The sequence below is a fragment of the Dipteris shenzhenensis genome, chromosome 24, assembly GCF_047967505.1.
Source record: "Dipteris shenzhenensis isolate YYH24624 ecotype China chromosome 24, Dip_SZ_1.0, whole genome shotgun sequence".
Classification (NCBI taxonomy): Eukaryota; Viridiplantae; Streptophyta; class Polypodiopsida; order Gleicheniales; family Dipteridaceae; genus Dipteris; species Dipteris shenzhenensis.
In genome coordinates, this window is record NC_141619.1 from 12,407,604 (window position 1) to 12,435,347 (window position 27,744).

The 27,744-nt window shown below is 47.6% G+C and overlaps 1 protein-coding gene across 1 annotated transcript in view; it reads left to right on the forward strand.

Moving 5' to 3' along the window:
* Nucleotides 1-27,744, forward strand: part of LOC147886231 (uncharacterized) — a 352,191-nt gene that overhangs the window by 293,706 nt on the left and 30,741 nt on the right. The window contains exon 7 of the mRNA XM_087395069.1: nucleotides 11,648-11,760. Coding sequence (XP_087251195.1) covers nucleotides 11,648-11,760 — 113 coding nt within the window. The remainder of the gene's footprint in view (nucleotides 1-11,647; nucleotides 11,761-27,744) is intronic.

A 27,744-nucleotide genomic window follows, 5' to 3' on the forward strand; every position in this document is an offset into this window, starting at 1 on the left:
AGTAAGGACTCACATACAGATATTGTTGGATCAGAGAGCAGAGTATGCCTTTCATGCACGGGAATCCTTTTGGATTCAGATGGGTGGCAAGGTCAACAAACAGTTTTCCTCTACTCATGGACCCAGACATAGTAGAGATAGTGTCTCACAGCTTGTTGACTCAGATGGGGTGTTACAGTCAGATCCTGATGCCATCATGTGTGTAGCTTCATATTTTTTTGCATCCCTTTTTACTGCAGATCCAAGCACACAGGCCATAGATGATGCCAAAGAGGTTATTTGGCAGTGTATCCCTATATTGGTGAAGGATGAGATGTATGTTTCTCTTGATGCACCTTTCACCAATGCAGAATTCAAGACTGCATTACTTGCCCTTCACAAGGGCAAGTGCACAGGTTCGGATGGACTTACCCCTTCTTTTTTTATTACTTCTTGGGAGCAGATTGGTGAAGCGGCGGGTCAGGATCCAAGTACCGTTGTGAAAGAGAGCCATGCTCCATGAAGCCCACTATCCTAACTGGCTGAAACGGTACCTCCAACAAGATATCGTATGTGGATCTGGAAAACCTGCCCCCCGAAGAAACATAAAAAACTAAGGCATCCTCATGTGTGTCAAGAAAAGCAATCACCTGTAAAGGAACTCCCAATCTGAAAAATGCCCCCATCTAGGTGGAGCAAGTAATAGGCATGTCATCTCTGTCCACCCAATCCAAGGGCAAGGTTGCATCAATCTGTTGGACTCTCCCTGCACTCCCTCTGAGATTAAGAACCATCTGGGCCTGTCGGTCTACAGGAAGCTTCCTGAAGGCTTTCCATGCTCCCACTGTAGATGTAGGGCCCCTCTCCCATCTTGGCCACTGCATGTAAGGAGAAGCTCCAAGTGGTCTGCCAAGCTCATCCAAAATCCTGTCATTCCACATGATAGGCTGCCTTTCAATCTCTTCACGGGTGGATGGGGGAATCCTGCGAAGAGTACTCCCGAACCTGGCCCATGCTTTCAAGATAGCAACCATAAGAGGGGAAGAGGGAGACCTGAGGTGGGCTGTGGTGAAAACCCATCTAGTACCGTTTGTCCAATCCTCTCCTGAACTGAGCTACGAGACTGTATGCATCTAAAAAAAAAATCCTTACAAGGCTCTTGCCCTGGCATAAGCCCTCTCACAATGAACTTCCAGAGTAAAGCTCTGCATTGTAGATCTGGGTCGATGATATTCAAACCCCCTTCTCTTGTAGGAAGAATGAAGGTTTCCCAAGCCACCCTGACAGTAACATCAGTTGTGCCATCTAGACCACTCCATAAAAAGTTTCGTACAGGCCTCTTAAGGTGAGTGATATAATCCCTAGAGTGGCACCAACAAGAGCATACAAACCATGCTATGGCTAGAAGAACCTAGTTAACCACCACCACCCTGGAGGCCAAGTCAAGTTTGGCTGAGCTTCAGAAAAGGAGCTTTCTTCTGATGCTTTCCAACACCGGAGCAAACTGTTGTGAAGGAGAGATGCCCACCCCAACCTGGCAGCCCAATTATCTGACGGAGATGCCCCTCTATACCCAAGTGAAGCCAATATCATTACCCCAATCCGGGGTGTCATCCTCGCAAATCCAAAAACCACTGGATTTATGCCAATTAATGTGTGCACCTACAGCCCTGCAAAACAAAATCCAAGGCTGTTCGGAAGGAAGTGAGTGTCCTGGGGGAGGCATCCAAAAAAATAGCCGTGTCATCTGCCAACTCACTATCCAGGAGCTCTTCTTCCCGGCGGATAGGAAGCCTCAGCCCATAAATATCAACTTGAGATCTAATGTAGATACTCATAGCTTCCGCCACAAACAGAAAAAGAAACGGGGCAAGAGGACATCCATGGCGGACGGATCTAGAAATTTGAAACATGTCCCCTCTTACCCCCCCAATGAGAAACTGGCTATGGGCTGATCTATAGAAAGAGGATACTCCTCTAATCGATGCTGAAAAACCAAAGGGAGATAGAGTACCCTCTAAAAAATCCTAGTCTACTCTGTCGTAAGCTTTCTCAAAGTCCAAGAGTAGAATGGCCAATCTCTGGCGGCTCTGCATGGCCCCATTCTGAGGCCTCCCAAAATGAGAAAATAGTATAAAAAATACTTCTGCCATGCACAAACCCTGTCTGCGTGTCATGAATAAATTTGGAAGAAAAACCTGTAGCCGCAGACTGATGGCTTTCGCCAGAATCTTGTAAAAAGTGCCCAATAGAGTGATGGGTCTCTATTGATTCCTATTACCCCCCTTTGGGATGAGATGAAAGAGACCATCTGTAAGTGAGTCCGGCATCTCACCAGAGTCCCACACGCCCTGGAGGGCTGATGTAATGTGATCACCAATCTTCTCCCAAAAAGTAATAAAAAAGGAGGGGGTAAGTCCATCTGAACCTGGGCACTTGCCCTTGTGAAGGGCAAGTAATGCAGTCTTGAATTCTGCATTGGTGAAAGGTGCATCCAGAGAAACATACATCTCATCCTTCACCAATACAGGGATACACTGCCATCAATGGCCTGTGTGTCTGGATCTGCAGTAAGAAGGGATGCAAAAAAATATGAAGCTACACGCATGACAGCATCAAGATTTGACTGTAACACCCCGTCTGAGTCAACAAGCTGCGAAACACTATCTCTACTATGTCTGGGCCCATGAGTAGAGAAAAAGTGTTTGTTGACCTTGCCACCCATCTAAATCCAAAAGGATTCCCGTGCATGAAAGGCATATTCTGCTCTCTAATCCAACAATGTCTGCAAATGAGCCCTTGTTGCAGCAAGGCGCTCCTGAATCCAAGCATCAGTGGGCCTCTTCTGCTCTTTCCTCTGAAGGGATGCTAACTGCTGGCGTATACCAATCTCACATATGAGAATCTCACGTCTCCTAGAATCAGCGACTATATGATAATAGTCACTAATTCTGGATAAGGCTGCAGCTACATGAGATGGGTGGACAGAGCTCCACCCTGTATGTGAGAAACCCAAATCTGTAAAATATCCTCCGTGAGGCTCTCCTCTGCATAAAAAGCATCCGGAATCCTGACACTGGCAGAGCGTCCTCTCCAATGAGGCTCAAGAATCTGCAACACCACTGGAAAATGATCTGAGATGGAAACCCCAGTAGAAATGCATACAGATCCTCCTCTGTCAAGTGCCCAATCGTCTACATAAAATCTGTCAATCCGTGCATGAATGGGCATGTGTATTCTCTTGTTCGACCAAGAGTACAAGAGTGACTGTGGCATAATATGAAAGGCATCATCCAACCAAGTGTCCTTGCCACTGAACTGAAAGAGGAAGGCATCCCAAGCTGCCCTCTCCAAAGAATGAATTCCACCCTGTCTGCCTCCCTTTTTGTCTGAAGGCAACTCAACCATGTTGAAGTCACCACCAATGATCCAAGAATCTGCAATGGGGGCCCAAGAGAGTAACTCCTTCCAAAAGGAGATCCGCTCCCCTCTGTTGTTGGGAGCATAAAGATTGAGAAGACCAATCTTACGCCCTCCAATCAAAATAATGATCCATTGAGCTCTAGAAGGGGAGATAATACCATGACTAGCGACCAAGGGGAGAATAGAAAGAGAGACCGAAATGCAAGTACCTCCCCTTGTGCCCATAGCAGGCGACCAGAAGGTATGTCCTGAAAGACAATGGCACCTCTCCTACATTAATGGAGGTAGCTCCTAAATCATAGGAACTCCACAATAATAGGCACCACCCCATGCGGGGGCCTTTGCATTACATCATCACTTGTGTCATGGTCTATGGCACTAAGTGTGCCAGGAATCATGATGCACAAGGGAGAGTGTGGAGGAGAGAGATGGAGGGGAACTTGCTGCTAGTGCTTCTCCCAAGAAATAAAGAGGAATCTTTTATTAGATTGACTTCGCTCAAAGGTCTCTTCTTCTTCTTCTTCACTAGTGGTAGCTGCAACCAAGTTAGCATGCTCCTTTGATTGTTGTTTGGCAAGCTTATGAAAACAACGGTCCTTTCTATGGACAAGCTTCTTACAATATGCACATTTATAAGATTTAATGGCTTCTTACCCTTGGAATATAATGCCTGCTCCTCAAGACATTGGTATGATATCACAATACTGAGAAATATCCTCAATGCTAGAAAGGAAGACAGCCACACCTCATCATCTTTCCCAACAGGGGCCTTGAAAGTAGCAAGTCGGGTGATGAGGGATTCTATATTATTCAAATGAGCATTAAGAGAATCTTCATCATACATACACCATACACACTTTGGCTAGTATCTGGACAGACACCATACATACTTTGATGGCCGTATGGATGAGTATATAGGGAGACTCCAGGAGGGCTTCTTTGTTCAGGGAATGGAAGGATTCTCCTTTCTTCTCTGAGGCTCCTACAGGGTTGAGGTGGCACTTTCAGCCTCAGCCTTGGTCGTTTTCCACCTCACTTTGAGGGGGTTTTATCTATCCTCATGATTTCATGATGTTGTATTTCCGCTCAGAGCTTGCTCTAGCGAGTTTCTTTCTTACTTAATAAAAGTATCTTTTTTGCCAAAAAAAAAAAAAATCTTCATGCTTCATATGGAGCTTAAAGAATTCTTGTTTGAGAAATACTTTGGAATTGATAATTTTGTTGTCAAATATGCACTATCCTCAATGCTGGAAAGGAGGACAGCCACCTCATCATCTTTGAAGATGCAAGACATGGAATGGAAAGGAAAGTAGAAAAGAATGACTAGGCAAACATAAAGAACTGAATGAATGCTAGAAAGAAATGTACAACCAAAGAAAAGTACTTACATGACCAAGAAAGAATTGAGGCTTGATTGATTTGACATGAGAAAGTACAATGTCTTTATAGGATAGACACACACACACTCTAAGTGTGAAATGTATATGGGATAAGTCCCATAGTGACACGTGGCACTCTAGGATATAAAGTAGTATAGTACTCTAGAACTCAATAGAAACACACTAAAAGTCACTCAAATGGACTCCATTTCCTAACCCCCCCCCATGGAGGAAAGGTGAGGGACTACAGGAATGGAACCAAAGTCATGATATTGACGGTCATGAAAACTGTGCATACCGGTCTAGAACTAGACATGGTTTCCACACAATCTTAGAGGCAAGTGAGCATGGCTCAGAGGCTAGTGAGAATAACATAGAAAGCTCATCTAGCATGGCTGAGAGGCTTATCATGCATAGATGCTGATCACCTCAGAGGTCTAGAAGACCAATGTACCAACAAATAGACCTATCAAAGCCAAAACATATGGCTCCCACAGTACATCCCCTCCTGGCTCCAAAGACTAATGAGGAACATGGAGCCACACCCCAAAAATAGAAAAGAAATACATCATTTTAGGAGGACTATCCAAGGCAGAGTACCTTTATTGACTCAACACACATTATCTTTTGCATTCATTTTTTGGAAGCACCCCCAGGGCAGAGTACCCAAACACATCATGCTCATAAAGCAAATGAATCGTCATCTCCATCATCCTCTAGATGTTGGAGACAGACATGCCGGATTTGAGTAGTGAGAGCATGATCCTGTGTCAGATGGTCATCTTCGTTTGCATCATCACTAGTGGTGGCAGATTCCACCCAACTGGCATGATCCTTTGATGTGGTTAGGCAAGCTTCTGATAGCACTTGTCCTCCGTATGACCAAGCTTGTTGCAATATGTGCACTTGAACGGTTTGAATGTCTTTCCTCGTGTTGGTGGAGGCGATGGCCTAGGTCTCCATTTGCTGGTGGAGGCAAGAGCCTGTGTAGTATCCGATGAGTAGGATGGAGATTCTTTGTTGCGGCAATCCTTTTCAAGAAGAAGAGACACCATATCTTCGAAGGTAGTCGATGCAATTTGAATTACTTCAAGGGCATTCTCAAAGCGAGAGATCCCTTCCATACTCGTCATGAGGACAGTCATTTTGTCCTCGTCATCCGGGGGCTCCTTGGCTGTTGACTTGAAGTTGATGTGATGAATCAAAGAATCATCTAGGCAAAGCCCGATGATTGCGATGGCTCTTGAGTTGTGTTGCTTCCAAATCTTGCGTGTTGGCGACTCCGTTGATGTAGTAATATCTTCATCATCTTCAATGGCATCCCAAACATTCTCCTTCATGAGGAGGAGTTGGACCTTCATTTGCCATGTGGGGAATCCTTCCCCCGTGAACTTGTCCACTAGCAAGGAACTTGTAGATAGTGAACCCATTATGAATATGCAAGGTTGTGAATGGCGGGTAGCTCTATAGGACAGCTAGAAGAGTTGCTGACAGTAGATGGGCAGCTGACAGTAGACGGAGTTGCTGCTGGTGTAATGGCGGGTAGAGAGGCAGCACTAGCTTGTCCCACAATTCATGTGCAGTGTCAGCAAAATCCAGGTGATGAATAATGTCATCAGAAAAGCCCAAACCAATGATACAAATACCTTTTTCATTGAGAGTTTCCCACACTAGAATTTTATTTTCATTAGATTCAGGTTTCTTGTCTTTGCCACTAACCACCTTCCACACAACTTCTTTCATAAGCAAAAGCCTCAGCTTGGTTTGCCAAGTTGGAAAGTTCTTACCAGAAAACTTTTCAATGACAATTCTTGCTTTGGAATACTCCATGTCTGCTTCAAATGTCCACTTTGGAATACTCTATGTCTGCTTCAAATGCTGCAGCAATACGGGCTAAAGTGGCAAAGACTAGAATAGTATGGGCTATAGCAGCAGCAAAGCTTGCAGTCGTCGGTCAAGACAAGGCATCAGACCAGCTGGAATGGCGTAGGCAGCAACTCATGTTGCAGTCGGGGCAGATGGTGGTATTCTTGAGGCGTGAATAGCAGCAGCAGAAGATCACTCTTCAAGGTGGTTTCTTCAATAGCGGGCTCCAAATGAGATCATTTTTAGGGCGACCAGTAGTAGAAATATCTCCAGAATAGTAAGCAACTATTTCCTTCAAAATAATGTCCCCAAAACAGCAAAAACGAGCTGTCTTGGAGCAAAAAACGGGCTGTTTTTGAGCAAAAACCGACCTGTCTTTTCCTCTATGAAGATGCCCACTAATGCCCACAAGAATGGTGACCAATTTGCTCCAAATCTAAGCACAAATCTGCAGCAAACTCGAGGTTGATAGCGCAGCAAAATCCATAGCAAATCACGCAGCAGCTCCAACTCCACGAATCAGCACCAATGTCAAGCAAAAATCCGCAGCTCATGGAAGAAGGGATGCCTTCCAAGAGAAAATAGGGAGAGTAACTCCTCTTTCTTGGCCTAGCAAGAAGCACGAGGTAAAGGACTAGGAGAAGGAAGGATGGAGGAAGAAAGAAAGGGAGGAGGAAGGATGGCTCTGATACCACATGAAGGAACATGGTGGAGAGAGAGAGAGAGAGAGAGAGAGAGAGAGAGAGAGAGAGAGAGAGAGGGTAGTATTGATAAGCTTGAGGTAGACTCCTGTCCTTGATGTGTGTTGATGTGACACACAAGTACAATCATATATAGGATAGACGCACACTAGAATACCAAAGTGTAAAACCAATGGAGGAGCTGCTCGGTGAGCTCCCTCGTTGCCCGTGGCGGCGACCTGTAGGCTACCCACGGCTCCTGTTTGCTCCGCCCGCTGCCCCCTCCTCCTCGTCGCCCTTCCTCCCTGCCTCGCCCTCGCCCTCGCCCTCCTCCCTCTCCACTCTACCCTGCCTTCCCCACTCCACCTCCGTCCCCCGCCTTGCCTTCTCCCGCTCTGCTGCCCCGCGCCACCTCCCTTTGCTGCTCCCCCGCCCTGCCTTCTCCCCCACCCCACCTTCTCCCGCTCTGCTGCCCCATACTGCCTCCCCTTGCTTCGCCCCCTGCCCTGCCTTCTCCCCCTCTGCACCCCTCCTTCTTTCGCCTCCTTGCCTCCCAATCCCCTCCTTGCCGCCCCGCACCTCCTCCCGCCCTTCTGCTCTCCCACCAGCGCGCCCCCTTGCCATTCCGCCTCCCCCCACCTTCTTCTTCTCCTCTTCTCCCGCCCTCCTTCCTCTTCTTCATTCCTTCCTTCTTCTCCTCCCCCTTGCTCCCTCCTTCCTCTCCTCCCCTCTACTTTCCTTGCCGCCCTCTCCTTCTCTCTCCTCCGCCTCGCCCCGCCTCGCCTCGCCTCGCCTTCGTCGTCCATCTTTCTTTTCTTTTTTCATTTGCCTCCCTGCAGTGGGAGCATTCGTGTTTGTTATGGTGAAAGAAAATCTTGGTGGTGACCTTTGGTCTGGCTAGAGGGGCTCTATGGCAGTTCGACTCCCATAGCCATCAAGGTTCGGCCAAGGAGTATGGGGCTCTACTCCACAAGTGTCAAGGCGGTGTTAGGGGAGCTCAGCTGGATGAGGAAAACACCTTGTCTACCTCTTTCCTTGGTATCATGGATTCACAATGGAGGACATGGATATGACACACCATGTTCCACCGTTTTCGGTTACACTCCGCTTCCGAGGGCTCCCCAAGGAGTATTGAGCCATCCTCCCTTCCATTGGTCGAGCACTTGGCACAGTGCTTGCATCCCCGCCAGAGATGACCGCCTCCGTTCTAGCAGATGATGGAGTCCCCAGGATCAGACTGGTGGTGGACAGCCCGGAGTCCCTCCTAGAATTGATCCTTCTCGATACCCTGGAAGGGGGCACACTTCACGAGAGGGTGAAGATCTCCGAGTTACTAGGCCAGTGTCTTCGATGTAGACAGATGGGTCACCTCGCCAGAGATTTCCCCCATGGCCACGCCTCCCTCCCCTCCTCCACAAAGTGGACAGAGTCAGCAAGCCTGAGTTCAGTGCCCTCTCAGGCTGCCCTCTCAGGCAGGAGCAGCAGGAGTCTTAGCCGCCATGGGATACCCCCTCGAAAGGGAACTGGACACAGGTTAAAAAGAAAAAGAAACCAAGCAAGCAAGCCCGCAAACGCCGCAGACAGAGGGCCAACCGCAGGGAGAGGGACAGGGTTGACCGAGAGGCCTCAAAAGAGGAACAGCAGGAGCCTCTCCCAGTAGTAGGGGCCTCTGCCCATCCAGTGATCCTCTAGCTTTGGAAGTTAAACCTCCACACCTACCCTTGCAACACCAGAGAGCCCCAGGAGCTCCAGATGCGGCGATGGAGGAAGCCGCAGAAGCTAGCCCGACGAGGGCCGTGGAGGAGCCGATCCCGAGCCCCGACGAGCCTGATCAGCAGGGGGGCCTGAGGTCATCCATTTCCCTCCCCCTCCCCCTCCTCCCCCCCCTCCCCCCCCCCCTCCCCCTCCCCCTGCTCCTCTTCACTTCCCCCTCCCCCTCCAGGGTTCCCCCCGCCCCCTCCACCCCCCCTAAGCCCCCCCTCTTATGGTCACTCTCACCACCCGCCCCCCGCCCTCTGTCCCCCGCGTCCCTACCTCTCCCTCTCCTGCCACCGCCCTCTTTGCTTTAGTAGCAGCTTCTTCTGCTTCGACACCTCTGCCATCAGGCAAGGGAATGACAACGCCCCCTTCTGCTTCCTCATCGCAGCAGCAGGTCCGTTCAGAGAGAGATCCTGAGGGACGAGGCTCGTCCTCCCGGCTAGCAACTCCCAACCTCCAACCTGGGCATCCCTTACCGCAGGACTTATGGAGGTTAGGACCCTGGAACTATCTGGAGATTCCAGACTCATACCCTCTACCATTGGAGATTACATTCATGGTCCTTTAGCCCCAGAAGGAGGGTTTGATCAGTGCAGTGGGATCTCGGACACACCCCGTTTGGAGATTTCCATTTCCCTCCACAGGGTTGGAGAAGTGGTCCCCGGAGGTGTTTGATGCTATTTTGGGTAATCAGATTATGCTCATGATGGACGAGTGGATGGGGCCATCGGGACTAGATCTTTGGTACGCTGATGGCGCGGAGGTCAACTTTCAGCTGAGCTTCATGCGCGAGGAGCCGGTGTGTGGTTTGGCGACATGAGTTATCAGATTGCCGATGGAGGCAAAGGTGGAGCAGGCACACTTCTGCTCCCTCCAGATGTGTGCGGAGTTGTTCGGGATGGAAGCCTCCTTCATGATGAAGTGGGCACGAAAGATCGCGGTATTGAGCCGGTTTCCACCCTAGTACGACGCCGCACAGACACTGACTACTCGCCCTCCAAACCCCTGGAAAAATCACACAAGACAATCTTTCTAGGACAGGCACCCACCCACAGGAGAGCCTTGTTCTCGACTCCCCTGTCCTCATGAGCGGCGAGGGGGAGAGACGACAAGGCGGAAGGGGCAGGGCGGAGGAGCAGCGGGCAGCGGGGCAGCCAAGAGGCCAGGACGCCGCGGACGGAGGGGGGAGCTCACCCACTCAGCTCAGCTCGTGGATGGAAGGACGAATCCCAAAACGTTCAACTTGAAAAGGAAGACATACTTTGCAAGCAAGCATTCGAACATCGTCTTCTCAAGTTTTCTAGTAGAAGTCTCTTTTCTTTGGAAAAATAAGAAAAATAAATCTCTCTTTCATTCTCTCTTTAAGGACTTCTTTTGTTTGCCTCGACTAAGTAGATCTATCTCAAGGAATGCAAAAAAGGTGAAATTATTTCCAAGTGATCCAAGATCCTATGATTGAAATCAACCTTGAGTTTTTCAATCATGGTTGTATTGGCAGATGCGCAAGAATCGCAACTCCTAGTTTGATCACATTAATCTAATTTGCACAAATACAGTCTCTATCCATCACGCTGTCACAGTTGATGCCTATTTTTGCCCATGAAAAAGGCTTCTATTAAGGATGGAAAAAAACCCAAAGAGAAAAGTACTCAAGGCATCAAATACACCATGCACCGCATGAAAAATACTGAGAGGTTCAAGCCCTGAAAGAGCCAGGATTGAGGCTGAAAGCGCCACCTCAAACCTGTAGGGACCTCAGAAAAGAAATGACAGTTGGGTAGGATCGCTTTGGGATCGTTACTGCATCTAAAAATTTAAATGAGAAAAAGGTTACAGCATGGACCATTCCTTCATCGAGTAGCAAAAGTTCTGATTGAAGGCATGTCCAGATCTTCGACTGTGATGATAAAAGCTCTGATCCCCTCACAATACATGAACTGCTCCTTGGTATAAGGGTCATTATGGGAGGAGGTTGTGTATCATATCAGTTTTTAGAGGATTGAATCTGTGCATTGCAATTATATAAAATGGAGGGAATAGAACATGGGCACTTTCAACTGCTCATCTAGATAATTTTGATCTGCAAAGAATCCATTCTTCTTTCACAAATATTAAACATCGTGTTTTTATATGATCTTTTTTTCAAGATCTCATGACTATCATGCTGAAAGACCTCCAAATGCAATTAGTAGAGCAAAATCTTTTGCATGTGTCACGATGAATTATATCATGTATTGTTTTCTCTTGAGAACTTCAGATATGAAACTATATTTAAACATTGCTGTGAGTCTGCAACTGGAGGAATTGCCACATAAATCACATTCTTTCTAAGTGAGAATCATAGACAAGAAGTCATATGTCCTATATGCTTCCTCATACCTTGCTTTGTAATAAGGAAGAAAATGCTAACAGAAACATACACAACTCAGTATACCTCGTGTGAGTTATTTATTTCAATCAGACAACATAAGGATTATAACTTTTTATTGGATTTGAAAAATGATGAGGTGCTTGATTTTTATTGAAAAAGTAACTGACCATAATACTGATTCTACATGGCAGATTAGCCATAGTGACTTTCAGAAAAGCTTAGAACAATTTGGAGTGCAGTTGCATGACGAGGAACTTGACGAAGTTCTTTCCTACGGAGACAAAGAACATATGGGACATGTGAGGTAGACACTCTCTTATTGAAAGTCATGATAGCGTCTAAGAATAATGTATCCTGAAGGGTTTTAAGCGACATCATTGCTAAATCATGAAATTATGGAACCAAAGCAAGGCAGTAGCAGAACTGTGAGATCCATGAAATCAAAGGACTTGACGTTATGAATATTTAACAAAAATAAACTTGATAAAACTTAAAAAGTTTGGAACACTCTTTGGAACATAGTCACAGCTTGGATTATGGTTGAAAATAGCCTCAATGTTATGTAAAGGGAAAATTCCATCTCAAGTTGCATGTTTGTTTGTCTACCTTGTCCCTGTCTTCTTAGATTGAAATTATAGCTCCTTGGTTCATCTAGCTTCTCTCTAACTCCTTAGTTCGAATTATCTCTCTTGACATTATAATTTTTCTCTTGAAATAGACTTCTATTAAGTATGAAAAGAGAAGAAACTCAAGGCATAGATATATCATGCAGAGCATGAAAAACCTGCAGCATAGATATATCATGCGGACCATCTGAGCTTTCCTATGCTCTGGAGGCTTTTTAAAGGTTTCCAGGCACCCATTGTGGAGGCAGGTCCCCTCTCCCAACAGGACCACTGCACGTAATGAGAGGCACCCAATGGTCTACCATCCTCGCCCAAAATGCTGATGTTCCAGATGAGCGGCTGCCTATCAATCTTTTCACTAGAGGAAGGGGGAATCCTCCGAAGAGTAATCCTGAAGTTGGCCCATTCTTTCTGGATAGCTATCATGAGAGGGGAGGAAGGAGATCTAAGACAGGATGTATTGAAGATCCATTTGGTACTATCCATCCAGTCTCCTCCTGAAGACGGTGTGCATGACTCTATATTGCGAATAAAAAAGTCCTTCCATGACTTCTGTCCAGGCATAAGTACTCTTACAACTATCTTGCAAAGCAAGGACCTACACTGTAAATCTGGATCAATTATATTGAAACCCCCCTTCCGAAGTGGGGAGAATGAGAGTCTCCCAAGCAAATCTGGCTTTGTGCCATCAAGTTGACTCCTTATAAAATTCGATCACTTAAGCTAAGTGATGCGATCCCCTAAATGGCACCAGCAAGGACACACAGACTATGCCGTGGCCAAAAGGGCCTGGTTGACCATGACTACTTTGGAGGCAAGGTCAAGCTTGGCAAAGTCCCAAAAAAGGAGCTTTCTCCTTATACTCTCCAACACCGGAGCAAATTGTTGTGCCGAAGAGGTACCCAAGCCAACTTGGCATCCCCTCGTTATTCAGAAGCTCAACTTCTTGTCTCAAAGGATGTCTCTGCCCAAAAATATTAGCTTGAAACCTAATATAGATACTCATAGCTTTAGCCACCCTCCACGAATAAAATGGGAAAGGGAGCAAGGGGACATCCCTGGTGGCTTGATCTGGAAATCTCAAAACTCTCTCCCCTTACACCACCAATAAGCACCTGGGGGTAGGCTGATCTATATAAAGAGGAAACCCCTCTGATCCATGCATCTGCAAAGCCAAAATGAAGAAGGGTGCCCTCCAGAAAGCCCCAATGTATTTTGCCATAAGCTTTCTCAAAGTCCAAGAGTAGAATGGCCAGCCTCTATCCACTGTAAATGGCCCACTGTGAAGCCTCCCTGAATGAGAAGATATTATCAAAGATGCTTCTGCCAAGCACAAAACCAGTCTACGTGTCATGAATAAGGTCAAGAAGTAAGGGTTGCAATCGAAAGTTTATTGCTTCAGCCAAAAAAATTTAACATGTGCCTAGGAGTGTGATAGGCCTCCATTGGGACACTAAATTTCTGCAACTTCCCTTTGGGATAAGATGAATGAGACCCTCCGTAAGTGATCCAGGCATCTCGCCTGAGTCCCAAACACCCTATAGGGATGAGGTAATGTGATTCCCAATCAGATCCCAAAAAGCAATAAAGAAAGAGGGAGAAAGTCCATCTGAACCTAGACACTTGCCCTTGTGAAGGGCCAAGAGGGTAGTCTTGAACTCTGCGTTGGTGAAGGGTGCATCTAGTGAGACTCACGTTGATGAAAGAAAAGTGGTAGGGAACCTAGTGAAGAACCTATGCAACTGAAGATAGGACGGGTGTGAAGCAACTCTTTTTCATTCCATGGAAATGTTTACCAGTTCAGCATGCATGGTCATGCCTCAGACAGCCAAGAGTAACGTTCATGAAAGTAAAAGGAGAGAAAAAACAACCAGCAAATCACTATAATTCAATTAGCTCTGTAGATGAGGTCAGGACTCCCTATGGGATCAGACTAGCAATATGGGCTCCAATAGAAATAGAGCAAATGTACAACGCCCAGAGCATGTACCCGGACCACAATGGCTTGAGATGATACCCTCAATAGGCCACAAACAAGCACAAAGACACCAGGAAGACTCTCAACCGAGATGGCACAAGTGACGCGATGAACAAGACTCAGTCAGACAGACTCAGTCAGACAGGAATAACGCACATATGTGGTACCACAAGCGATAGGATTGAGCCACAACTCCTATAGATCACATCCAAGATCCTCCAGACTTCAGTCAAACAGGTCCTCACCCTTCTTTGTCCACACGTATGAGCAACTTTCCAATCAGCGTTGTCTTCACGTACGCAACAATCTCTCCTCAGTGTATGAGCAGTCTCCTGCGCAATCCTTTGGCATCTGCTCCTCAAATTCTCGTTCACCTCAAGAACAAGCGATCAGCAGCTCTTCAAATTCCAACGACAAAATTCCAGTGAAAGGGGGGGCTTTGTACGAGCACCTCAAACAAGCAAAGCTCTCTCTCACAATCAGCGCAGAAGGCAGCGTAGACCACCAGCGATGTGCAATCAGCGCACATCTCCTTCTCTTCTCAAAAAACCCAGAGTCGTCACCTTCTCTCCTGCTTTCTGGAAAGCTTCTCTTCCCCTCTACAATCTGCACTCCCCCTCTATAACGCAGCGTCAACTCCTTTTGGAAAATCCTTCATGCCACCCATGTAATGAGCCAAGTCCGCACGTATTGTAGCATTGGCTCCACGTAAAATCGTAGCTTCCTCATGCAAGCCACCTCTCTACGTAAATTTTCCACGTCATTGCCTCCTTTTACCACTCTTCTACCTTGCCTCAAAAAATATTGCATCAAGACCATTGCTCACACAATTGGGGTCACATTTCACTAGCACACAACCATCCTTCAAAACAAGGTATTTTGATGCATGCCCACACATTTACCACATTGGATGTAACACAGATATTGACATGACAACATTCCATGCACAGAAGACCATTTACCACACGTTAAAAAAAACACAAAAGACCTTTACATTTGACATTCAACCACCGACCGTGTCACACATGGGTACATTACTCTGGAGTGCATCCATATTGTGTTTTCATTACTTCCCATAGGAAGTTCCTACAAACATTTTATTTCATTGTCAAATATTTGCATCATATCGTCTTTTTTAGGAAAAGATGTCTTTGGAGCCAGAAAAAAACCCATCACTAGCTAACTATGTGCACCTATGTGTCTCCCTACATTATTCATAGTGCTAGTATTTTATTGCTTTTTTTGTCTTATCAATGTATCTGGTTTCACCAACATGGATAGCATCATCTCTAGTTTGAATATTAGGATCTGTTGTGAGAAAGGAGGCATAATAATCTGAAGCTATGCGCAGATACGGCATCTGGATCTGTCTGCAAAATCCTATTTGAGTGAATAAGCTGCAAAACACTCTCTCTACTATGTATGGGTAAAGAGTAGAGAAGTGTTTATTGACACTACCTCCCATCTGAGTTCAGAATGACTCTTGTGCATGAAAGGCATACTCTACTCTCTGATCAAGCAATGTTTGTAGTTGAGCCTTGTTGTAGCAAGGTGTGAATCCAAGCATCTGTGGGACTTTTCTGCTCTTCCCTCTGTAGGGCTTTCAACTACTGGTGAATACTAATCTCCCGTCTAAGAATCTCCTATCTCCTAGTACTGACGACCAATTTATGAAAGTCACTAACACCAGTTAGGGCTGTAGCAGCCATAAGTGAAGGAGATGGCACTCCACCCTGCATATGTGACATGTGAGTCCTCCTCTGCATAGAAGGTATCTTGAATCCTAATGCTAGCAAAGCATCCCCTCAAGTGAGTCAATCTATCAATCCAAGCACGTATAGGCATCTGTTGTCTCTTGTTCGACCACAAAAGTAGGAGAGACTGAGTTTGAGTGTGTCAAGGAGCGGTATGAGGAGGGGCTGTACCAAAAGACCAGTTGGGTCTTTTCTTCTTCCTTGGGCGACGATCCCTAGCAAAGTGCCCAAGGGATCTGCATATCCTGCATTAGTCTTGCTTACTTGTGATCTCAACTCTCTAGAAAATAAGGAGCCATCCAGATGCAAAAACATAATATGGTCATCCGTGATGTTAGGGTCACAGACTAGGATCCTAACTCTGGGCAACCCATGAGACCTAATTGCCTTTGCTGCTGAAGAGGGCATGCTAGGGAAGGGGGGGATCTCTGTAACCAAACAAAAGGTGGGCTCCAATGGAAGGAAAGAGTCGATGGTAGACCTGAGGGAGTCCAGGAAATGTGATGAAGAGGGAAAAGATGTGGTTATCCTTCTCAACAGGGTCGAAGCCCAAATGAAAACGTGAGATCAAGATCCTCCTGGAACCTAGCATCGAAGGGTTAGCCTTAAGCACTGTGGCTGCAGACTCCTAACCAAACAAAAGGTGGGCTCCAATGGAAGGAAAGAGTCGATGGTAGACCTGAGGGAGTCCAGGAAATGTGATGAAGAGGGAAAAGATGTGGTTGTCCTTCTCAATAGGGTCGAAGCCCAAATGAAAACGTGAGATCAAGATCCTCCTGGAACCTAGCATCGAAGGGTTATCCTTAAGCACTGTGGCTGCAGACTTCGGAGTATCAAAGACCACTTGGAAGAAACCTCGTCCCAATAAGACGTTGGTGAGATGGCACAAGGTCTTTAGGTAATGCTGCGAGCATCTAGGTCTTTAGGTAATGCTATGAGCATCTAGTTCTTGGCCTATAACCTGGAAGGATGGGATCCAAAGATGTGGGCATGGAGAGAAGTAGAGCTTTGAAGCCTCTACGTCGTTTTTGTGTTGTTGTAATCTTTTTTTTTGCAAAAAGGAGACTTCTATTAAGTAAGAAAGAAACTCGCTAGAGCAAGCTCTGTGTGGAAATACAACATGCTAAGCATGTAATGAAAACACCTCAGAGGAATGAGGTAGAAAGAAACCAAGGCTGAGGCTGAAAATGCCAAGTCAACCCTATAGAAGTCTCAACAAAGAAGGGAGAGTCTCTCCAATCTCTGAGAAAAGTAACTCTCCTGGAGGAGGCTGCTCGAGATGCATGGTCGCCCAAATGGCCATCAGAGTGTGTACCGTATCTGTCCAAGTACTGGCCAAGATCTGAGAAGTATGAACCTGAGAACCCTCCAAAGCCTCAGTGCATCTGGATCTCCAAATGTGCCATGCTGCAATGCTAGCTAAGATCTCCCATGGAGAGTCAACCGAGGAATGAGCAGCTCTGAAGAGAGTGGCTGGAACATCCTCTAGAGAGCGCGACTCCACAAGATGTCGTCGGATGTGAAGAGCCCAAGAGGAGTCAAGTCTCTCAAAGAAGACCTGGGGCCTTGAAAGAGTGAGCCAAGCCACCGATCCCCAGGTCATGAAGAAGGGTAGGCAAACAAAAGTGCTGAAAAGTCTTGCAATACCCTTCCTTATGATTCTCGCCTGTGTGCAATCCCAAAGGCAGTGCTATATTGTCTCCAAAGCAGAAAGACAACGAGGGCAAGAAGGGTCAGCTCCAAACCTAGATCTCTATTGGTTCACTGCTATCCCACCATGAATAGAAAGCCAAAAGAAGAGAGTGATTTTTCTATTCCGGTGGGATTTCTAGAGCCTTTGCCAAAAAAATTTCTGCAAGTCAGCATAAATCTGAAAGTTCTCCCAATGATGAGCTCTGGTAGGCCTCCAATCCCTACAGCTGAGCTGGAATTTCCTAGCATTACTGACTGTGTAACGAAAAAGGGGATGCCCTTCTCTCGGTGCCCTTCATGTATCCATTCCCATTCCCCAGGGTCCCATTGCAAAAACTTAATTGGGACACCTCCATAGCCTCAATGAGCCCAGGGTGATGAGAAGCGGGTCAGGATCCAAGTACTACTGTGAGAGAGAGCCATGCTCCATGAAGCCCACTATCCTGACTAGCTGAAACGGTACCTTCAACAAGATATCATCTCTAGATCTGGACAGCCTGCCCCCCGAAGAAACATCGAAGACTAAGGCATCCTCATGAGTGTCACGAAAAGCAATCACCTGTAAAGGAACTCCCAATCTAGAATAAGCCCCCATCCAGGTGGAGCAAGTAATAGGCATATCATCTGTGTCCACCCAATCCAAGGGCAAGGCTACATCAATCTGTTGGACTCTCCCTGCACTCCCTCTGAGATTAAGAACCAACTCTTCCTGAAGGCTTTCCATGCTCCCACAGTAGATGTAGGGCCCCTCTCCCATCTTGGCCACTGCATGTAAGGAGAAGCTCCAAGTGGTCTGCCATGCTCATCCAAAATATTGTCGTTCCACATGATAGGCTGCCTTTCAATCTCTTCACGGGTGGAAGGGGGAATCCTACGAAGAGTACTCCCGAAGCTAGCCCATGCTTTCAGGATAGCAACCATAAGAGGGGAAGAGGGAGATCTGAGGTGGGTTGTGGTGAAAACCCATCTGGTACTGTGTGTCCAATCCTCTCCAGAGGTGGGCGTGCGAGACTGTATGCATCTGATAAAGAAATCCTTCCAAGGCTCTTGCCATGGCATATGTCCTCTCACAACGACCTTGCAGAGTAGGGCTCTGCACTGTAGATCCGGGTCGATGATATTCAAACCCCCTTCTCTTGTAGGAAGAATCAAGGTCTCCCAAGCCACCCTGGTTGTAACATCAGTTGTGCCATCTAGACCACTCCATAAAAAGTTTCGTACGGGCCTCTTAAGCTGAGTGATACAATCCCTAGAGTGGCACCAACAAGAGCATACAAACCATGCTGTGGCTAGAAGCACCTGGTTAACCACCACCACCCTGGAAGCCAAGTCAAGTTTGGCTGAGCTCTAGAAAAGGAGCTTTCTTCTGATACTCTCCAACACCGGAGCAAACTGTTGTGAAGGAGAGATGCCCACCTCAACCTGGCAGCCCAAATATCTGACGGAGATTCCCCTCTGTACCCAAGTGAAGCCAATATCATTACCCCAATCCGGGGTGTCATCATCGCAAATCCAGAAACCATTGGATTTATGCTAATTAATGTGTGCACCTGTAGCCGTGCAAAATAAATCCAAGGCTGTCCGGAAGGAAGTGAGTGTCCTGAGGGAGGCATCCAAAAAAACAGCCGTGTCATCTGCCAACTCACTATCCAGGAGCTCTTCTTCTCGGCGGATAGGAAGCCTCAGCCCATAAATATCAGCCTGAGATCTAAGGTAGATACTCATAGCTTCCGCCACAAACAATAAAAGGAAAGGGGAAAGAGGACATCCCTGGCGGACTAATCTGGAAATCTGAAATCTGTCCCCTCTTCCCCCCCCAAACCTGGCTATGGGCTGATCTGTAGAGAGAGGATACTCTAATCCATGCATCTGAAAAACCAAAGCGAGATAGAGTACCCTCTAAAAAATCCCAGTCTACTCTGTCGTAGGCTTTCTCAAAGTCCAAGAGTAGAATGGCCAATCTCTGGCGGCTCTGCATGGCCCATTCTGAGGCCTCCCAAAATGAGAAAATATTATAAAAAATACTTCTACCATGCATAAACCCTATCTGCGTGTCATGAATCAAACCTGGAAGAAAAACCTGTGGCCGCAGACTGATGGCTTTCGCCAGAATCTTGTAAAAAGTGCCCAATAGAGTGATGGGTCTCCACTGAGACACTAGATTCCTATTACCCCCCTTTGGGATGAGATGAATGAGACCATTTGTAAGTGAATCAAGCATCTCACCAGAGTCCCACATGCCCTGCAGGGCTGATGTAATGTGATCACCAATCTGCTCCCAAAAAGTAATAAAAAAGGAAGGGGTAAGTCCGGGCACTTGCCCATGTGAAGGGCAAGCAATGCAGTCTTGAATTCTGCATTGGTGAAAGGTGCATCCAGAGAACCATACATCTCATCCTTCACCAATACAGGGATACAGTGCCAAATAACCTCTCTGGCATCATCTATGGCCTATGTGCCCAGATTTGCAGTAAGAAGGGATGCAAAAAATTCTGAGGCTATACGCATGACGGCATCCGGATCTGACTGTAAACCCCGTCTGAGTCAACAAGCTACGAGACACTATCTCTACTATGTCTGGGCCCATGAGTAGAGAATAAGTGTTTGTTGACCCTGCCACCCATCTGAATCCAAAATGATTCCCATGCATGAAAGGCATACTCTGCTCTCTGATCCAACAATGTCTGCATATGAGCTCCTGAATCCAAGCATCAACGGGCCTTTTCTGCTCTTCCCTCTGAAGGGATGCTAACTGCTGGGGTATACCAATCTCACGTTGATAGGACAAAACCTGTATCAAGTTTTTGAGCACTGTATATAGCTGTGGGTAGGCACATAGACACATCTAGGGTAGGTGTGGGCTTTTGGCATTTGTGAATTTTTCTTTCACAAGCATGATGGACTGATGTATACTTTTTTCAGATAATAAAGTATGTTTTGCAGGGACTTCACGGGAAATGATGAAATGCAATGCGATTGTACCAGACTTCCAGAGCAAGGGTGTCTAGTGTGTGGTCAAGTGAAATGTTTTTGGGGTCATGAAAATCAAATAATGAAGGGTTTTTTAATTTTATTTTCTTGAGTCAATGTGCACTTGCATGTTACAGGAATTTGATATGTTTTGGTGTCCATGTCAAGGGGCTTTTCATGTGTGTGTACGGGGGTACATGCAAGCTTTAATGTGCATGCTAATGTGTGTGGGAATTGTGTGACTAAAGGTCCAAATTGTGCATTTAATGTGATTTGGGGGAAATGTCTTGAGAGTGGTAAAATGTCACTGATGAGGTGGCAGATTAGGCTGAGGTGGCTGGACTAATTAGGAAGGCATCCTGCTCATGCAAAGGTGGCTACGTGAAGGATGAAGGGATGCTTCTCGACGACGAGCTGGCATGCTCTGGGACCCATAAGGTGGAGGGCACAATCTCCTCATCATCCATGAAAGTCGTTGAATCTGCCAGTGTCGAAAAAGAATTCCTGAGAAGCAAGTCTAGCCGAGGAGTGCGAACAAGACCTGCACTCGTGGAAGATGGATAAGAAGGACCTGCCATGCCTCTATCAGCAGAACTGGAGCTGGGGGCTGAGGAGGCCTGTGGGGGGGCTGAAGAGGGATCTGGAGTCGTCATCTGCGCATGCACTCCCTCGATCGTCCTGACTGTCTGTGGGGAAGAAGTGTCGGAAGCCCCCTTGTGATCCGAAACCAAAGTGATTGGGGCTGGTGCATCTGAAGGCCCCTCTTGATATGGAGCTGTAGTGTCTGGGGCTGCAGCAACATCCATCTCTGCAGTCTGGATGGCGTCTGTCTGAACCTGATCAAAGGTCTCCTCCTGAGGTAAAGGAGCCGCTCTGATTACTCTCCATTGTGGTACTGGGTGTGCTGCGGGATTTGGGCGCCCTGGTGCCCCTTGTGGTCCTAGGGTGCATGAAGCAAGGCGCCCTGCTGCTCCTGGTGGTCCTGAAGTGCGTGGTACAGGGCGCTGGGGAGGTGCAGACGGGGTAGTACATGAAGGAGCCGCACTAGAAGATCTCTTGTGTCTTTTTCTCTTCCTTGGGCAGTCTCTAGCAAAGTGCCAAAGTGTCCTGCAGATCCTGCACTGCTCCTGTCTACCTGCGATCTCGACTCTCTATCGAAAGAGAGAGCCATCTAGACGCTGAAGCATAATGTGGTCATCTGAAATGTTAGGGTCAGAGACAATGACCCTAACGGAGGACCCCGTCCGCTCTAATTGCCTCTGCCGAGGAAGAAGGCATGTGAGGAAGGGGAGGGATCTTAGTGACCACTCCGAAAGTGGCTCCGAGAGTACCAAGAAGTCTATAGTAGACTTGAGGAAGATCAGGGAACCTGATGGACAGAGATGTGACCTGACTGTCCTCCTCTACCAGATCGAAGCCCAAGGTGTAGGGCAAAAGAAAAATCATCCTCGAACCCAAGGCCAAAGGATTAGCTTTGAGAACAAGGGTTGTGGACTCATGGGAGTAAAAAACCACCTGAAAAAATCCTCGTCCCAAAAGTCGAATATCCCTGAGGTGTGGGGTGAGATCTCTTGGTAACGCCGCCAGCATCCAGTCTCTAGCCTACAATCTGGAAGGGTGTGACCCCTCGAGCTCTACATCTTTTTTGAGCTTCTGCAACTCGTCTTCTGAAAATATGATGGTTCTCCCGGCCGGTGGGGGTGGACGAAGATTGGCTGAATGGGGATCCATTCGCCGATCGTAGTGAAAAGGCCGATTCAAACACTGTAATTACTCTGTCCCTGGAAATGCTGCCCAGGACGCCCTAGAAAAAGGGCGCAAGAAGGGGAGGAAAAGTGGAGAGGGGAAAATAAAAAAGGGAGGCGAGTTGCGGGTAGGCAACAGAGGGTTAGGAAGGGGATAGAGGAGAGGGAGGGAGGGGCGTGGGGTAGGAAGGGGTGAAGGAGGGGGCGGGGTGCGAAGGGGGGGGGCCGAGAGGGGAGGAAAAAGGCAAGGGCAGAAGGCGGGGGGTGAGGGGGGAGTGATCGGGGGCAAAGGAGGGGGCGAGGGAGAGGGAGGGAGGGGGCGGGGGGGGAAGGAGAGGGGCGGGGGAAAGCAGGGGCAGCATACGAGAGGGGAGGAGGGTGGCGGGAAGGGCAGGGGCAGGCGGGGGTGAAGGAGGGGGCGGGGGAGAAAGACGGAGGAGCGAGGGGGGGCAGCAAGATTGAGGGGGAGAAGGGGTAGAGGGCGGGTGGGTGAGGGGCAGCAAGAGAGGGCAGCGAGGGGGGGAAGGGTGTAACGGGTGGCCCGTTGACAAGGGACTGAAAGGTCTCAGTCCACTTCTCCTCGTTCACCATCCTTGGCATCGATTAAGGGCTAAGGCTCTTAGACCTCTAGGGGAGCAGCTTTACGAGGACCGCCGGCTTCGACACCAACACCAAGGAGAAGTCCTTGCCCTTCATTGGGTCAAGGGGGAGCAGCCCTTTTGACATAACCATAAGATCCAACCAGGGGGAGAAGCCCATGGTATGAATGGATCCCCCAACCATGGTCCTTGAAGGGATCAAATTCAAACGGACAAGTTTGAATTGATTGGCCTTTACAAGTGGCTGTTGGGGAAAAGGACTAAAGGAGGAAAGGCTGCTTGAAGAGAGGCGGCTGATCGTTTGGAGCTAGAGGGCTAGTTCCCTCAATTTTCTCACTCAATCAAAAAGGGATTCGACTCCACTTAGACTTGACAAGGAAGAACAGTTGGGAGAAGAGAGACTGAGAGCTGTGAGCTCCAAAAAAGAGACCCTGAGAGAGTGTGAGAGTTTCTACAGCATCTGAGAGATGCTTCTATTGTAATCTTCACCCTGTGGCGTTTTGCCCACAGAGCCCCTTTCCTTTTGGAAGAATATAAGCGGCTAAGTGATTTCTAGCTAAGTGTTGAGGTAGTGTGAACGTTTGACGTCTTTCTCTCTGCATTTTGTTTTCTGCACACTAGTCATTTTGTGGGCTCTCCTCAGATTCAGAGCTCCCTCTTGGATTGAGGAAGGACCTCCTCGATCGGTAGCTCGATTGGCTCAAGGTGGAAGATGCTTGGTACGCTGAAGTTCTGACCCAGGAGATCTTCTCATCGATGCAGAGAGCTGTGTGCTCTGAACTCCAAACCGTTCAACCCCAGCTTTTGTGGAGGTCTAAAGACCCCTCTTGGTAGCTACTGTGTAAAGACATAGAGTCTACTTCGCCCAAACGAGGGAGAACAGATCACCCGAGATCGCGCATTGACGGAAGTTTTTCGACGGAAATTGCAGTTTCGCCACGCCGTAGCTCGCAAGCTTTGGTGAAGGAGCTCCAAGGCCCAACCCACCGAGCCTTTCGAATTAGAGGGTCGCCTCGCCAACATGATCATTAGCCAGTGCTCATGGTATACCCTTTGCACCAGAAAAGGAGAACGACCTCGACGGAGGTTTTTGCGGGTTGATGGAACTCGTCGACGGAAGCTGACGGAAATACACAGTCCAGCTCTCTAGGCCCCTCGTGAGCAACCGATTGCTCCTCCAACCGCACCCGATCTTCTCCGAGTTCCTCTTGATCCCCAGGAGGTTTGCGAACCAACAACGAAGCATTTCGACGTATGCATGGAGGCGGAGAGGGTATCGTAGCCCCGAGACCAAAAGCTAGTATAGAAGCTTATGGTGGAGATGGAGTCTCAAGCAAGGCCACGGCCCCGGTGGTTAGCCGGGCCGTGAGGTATTCGGAGTTATAGCGTAGAGGTCGGGGGTTCAATACCTGGGAGCGGATGCAAGGCGTGAGTCGACGAGGGGGCCGACCCCCTTTTGCTTTCCAACAAAGTAAAGAATATAAGCTACCGGCTCGTCTTGGTTACACTAACCAAGACTAGAGCCTGTGGCTAACCTAGCGGTTGGCGCTTCACGTGGGATCCAGGAGGTCCCGAGTTCGATTCATGGCACGACTGGCACAAATCTTTTGGAAGGCGCTAAGTTCGGTTGGGGACACGGTTTATGTTAGTGGCTCCACATTAGGGTCAATCAGCCCCCTTTCTCTGTTAGTCAAACTTCACCTCTTGATAGAGGTAAGGGGTTTTTTTCTCCTACTCCTCCCTGATCAGCCCCCTCCCTCTGTTAGTCACACTTCACCTCCTTGATAGAGGTAAGGGGGTTTTTTCTCCTACTCCCTCGAGTGTAGGGATTCTTTGCACTCCTATGCACGTTCCCTCTTACAAGAACTCTCTTGCAGTACTGGCAGATTTGGCAGAGTTTGAGGCAGAGGAGGAATTTGTACCCTCTACCCTGGGGGAGCCGGTTATTGGGATTCTATTGGACAGGGCTGTCCCTCTGCTGGAGTGGAGTTTCTTTCACCAGTTGATTTCCCTCCGCTTGACAGGAAGACTCTTTCACAAGAGAGGATTTTCTCCACCACCAGGTCGCGTAGGGCCTTTCACCCGGCCTCCTCCTCTCGTCAATGAGGATCGTTAGTTGGAACATTCAGGGCCTTTATTGCGACCGTAGGCATCTGATTCGTAACCAACTCCATCTAGGTGTTTCAGGTGGCACCATTGATATCCTTATGCTCCAAGAGCATAAGCTGGATGGTAGAGATTGTGCCAAGTCAGGTAAGCTTCTTTCTGGCCATACTTTTTGGTCACCTGCCTTGGGCACTAGGGGAGGCATTTGCATTTCTATCTCTTCTTCAATACTCCCCTTCGTCATTGGACATGGAGTCATAGTCCCCTCCAGAGCACAGTGGGTTATTTTGATGATTGGTGGGCGCAAGATTGGCTTTCTTAACCTTTTCGCACCCAACTTGAGAGGGAATCGTGTCCTCCTTTGGAAGGAGTTGCTCTCTTAGTCCCATATTGCAGATTCTTGGATTATTGAGGGCAATTTCAACATGGTTGAGATGCCTTCAGACAAAAGAGGAGGTAGGAAAGGTGGCATTCACTCCTTTGAGAGAGCAGCATGGGATGCCCTCCTTTTTCAGTTCAGTTGCAGAGATGTTTGGTATGATGATGCTTTTCACACTCAGCCACAGTCTCTTTTATTTTCTTGGTCGAACAGGAGAGTAAGGATGCCTATTTACGCACGGATTGACAGATTTTATGTGGATGATTGGGCACTGGACAGAGGTGGGATAGTATGCATCAGCACTGGGGTGTCCACTTCATATCATTTTTTGGTTATTTTGGTGGTTTCAAAGCCTCGGGCGAGAGGCCCGCTCTGCCAGTATCAGGATTTGAGATGCCTTCTATGCAGAGGAGGGCCTCACAGAGGCAGTGCTACGGATTTGGATTTCTCACCTGCAGGGTGGGCAGTCGTCCCCGTCAGATGTGGCTGCAGCCCTCACTGACATTAGCAGCTTTTATCATTTTGTTGCTAGTATCGGGGGAGATGAGATTCGCAGGCGAGAGAATGCCATTCGCCACAGCAGCTAGCAGCTCAGATGCTTGGATTCAGGAGCACCTTGCTGTAACAAGGGCTCATCAGCAGACACTTTTAGATCAGAGAGCAGAGTATGCCTTTCACTGTTACACTCAAGTCGAGGTAACATGACCTCGGAAGGGTCAGTCGGCATTTTCCTTTAAAGGATCAATGTTTGTATTATATTTGTTTGGGCTTCACGTAAATGATCAAAAAGGAATCAAGGTCAAGGTCCTTTGTGAGGGTGATATGGCACTAGACTAGGTGGATCTAAGGCTAAGGGACCTAAATGCATGAAATATGCCAAGGGGCAAATGGTTTTAATGATATCCCAAGAGAGGGGTAAATGATGCATTAAGGAGGGACCATAAAATGAAGACATGTGGCATACTAGATCCATCTAGGGAATTTTGGGGGGGCTTGGTGAAAATCAAGTAAGAAAAAGCTTCAACGTAACGATTTGAAATGAAGAGAGAGCTTACCACTACCACCGAGATCCCGAGATCGGCTGGGAGGTGATTCTACGTGCTAGCGCTCGTGATTCGACGTAAGCTAGGAGTAAACAAGTTTCGTGTAATATTTGGTATCAAAGCGCAGATTTGGGATCTTATCGAGTTGACAGGCTAACGTTGAATTGAGGAAGGATTTGGCGACGGACAATATGGAACTGGGATTTTGTCTTACGGGATCAGAGAAAAAAACTAAGGTGGTAGATTGTTTGCGTCGTCAGGGAGGCCATTGGGTAGTTCATTGTTATGGGTGGACGTTGAACATCAGAGCGGTCGTGGCTGGGACGCATCGATGGACTAGCTATGCAATATTGTGGGAGACGCTGTCGCAGGATTTGGTGATTGCCACTCTCTAGCAAGGTACTGTGGACTTGTGCAACCTGCAGCCCGCCTCCGCCTTGGATTAATATCAGGACGGAAGCTTTCCACCAGCTGTTGGGCAACGGAGGCTTTTGATCAGTACCAACACGCACCAGTGTCAGTGAAGAGCGACCTGCGATAACATCTACCAACAGGCGACCTTACGAGCAGACGCGCGAAGCAATTCTATTCCCAAATGAGTCCAGCAGCTGCTTCAATACTCCTTGTCGATCATATAGGAACCAAAGCCGAACCATGGATGAAAAGCCTTGAAATTTTCTTCTAAGTCTCCTGAACGGGCAGCTTTTTCACCCATTCGTTGCAATGGCCACGTTTGGTTGCTGCCTATGGGTCGATTGCAAAAGAAGTCCATGTGAAAAAGCTACGTATTTTAGAATTGGGCTGGCTGCTGCCTTCATACGTAGGGCTTTCTTCATTTGAAGACAAGATTACTGGAGTTATGACTACCTGCAGAGAATTACTGGTGGGTGATCACGAGACTTACTTGTGACATTTCATTATTTGGAGAGTTCGGTTATCAATAAGTATTATGCAAATAACATAAGATAACTATTGAAGTGAAAGCTGGGGTGTTTTGGGTCTCCAACGAGGGTGTAGCTGAGCCACATCAGGAACAACTTGATCTCTCTATGCTACCTGAATGACCAAGTAGTTTTCTATGCCTTCTAAGTTTATTGGTCTTCGTGTTTGAGTTATTTCAGATTGCAGGAGTTTCCCTAGTATAGGGAAAAGTAGGTTTGGTTACAGTGTGATATATGCCTGGTTAGCTGTAAATTTGGAAGTTGGGCTTTTGATTTGTAAATACAGTTTCAAGCAGTGTTTTATTATTATTCAGAAAAAAAAAAAAAAAACACCCATCGACCTAAATGGAAGTAGAAGAAGAAGCTTCTAGGATGGATCCCGTAGAGTCGGGAGTCCGGCCGACCCCGCAGGTGTTGCGCCCAGCAGGTCATACACTATCTGGCAGAATTGCAAT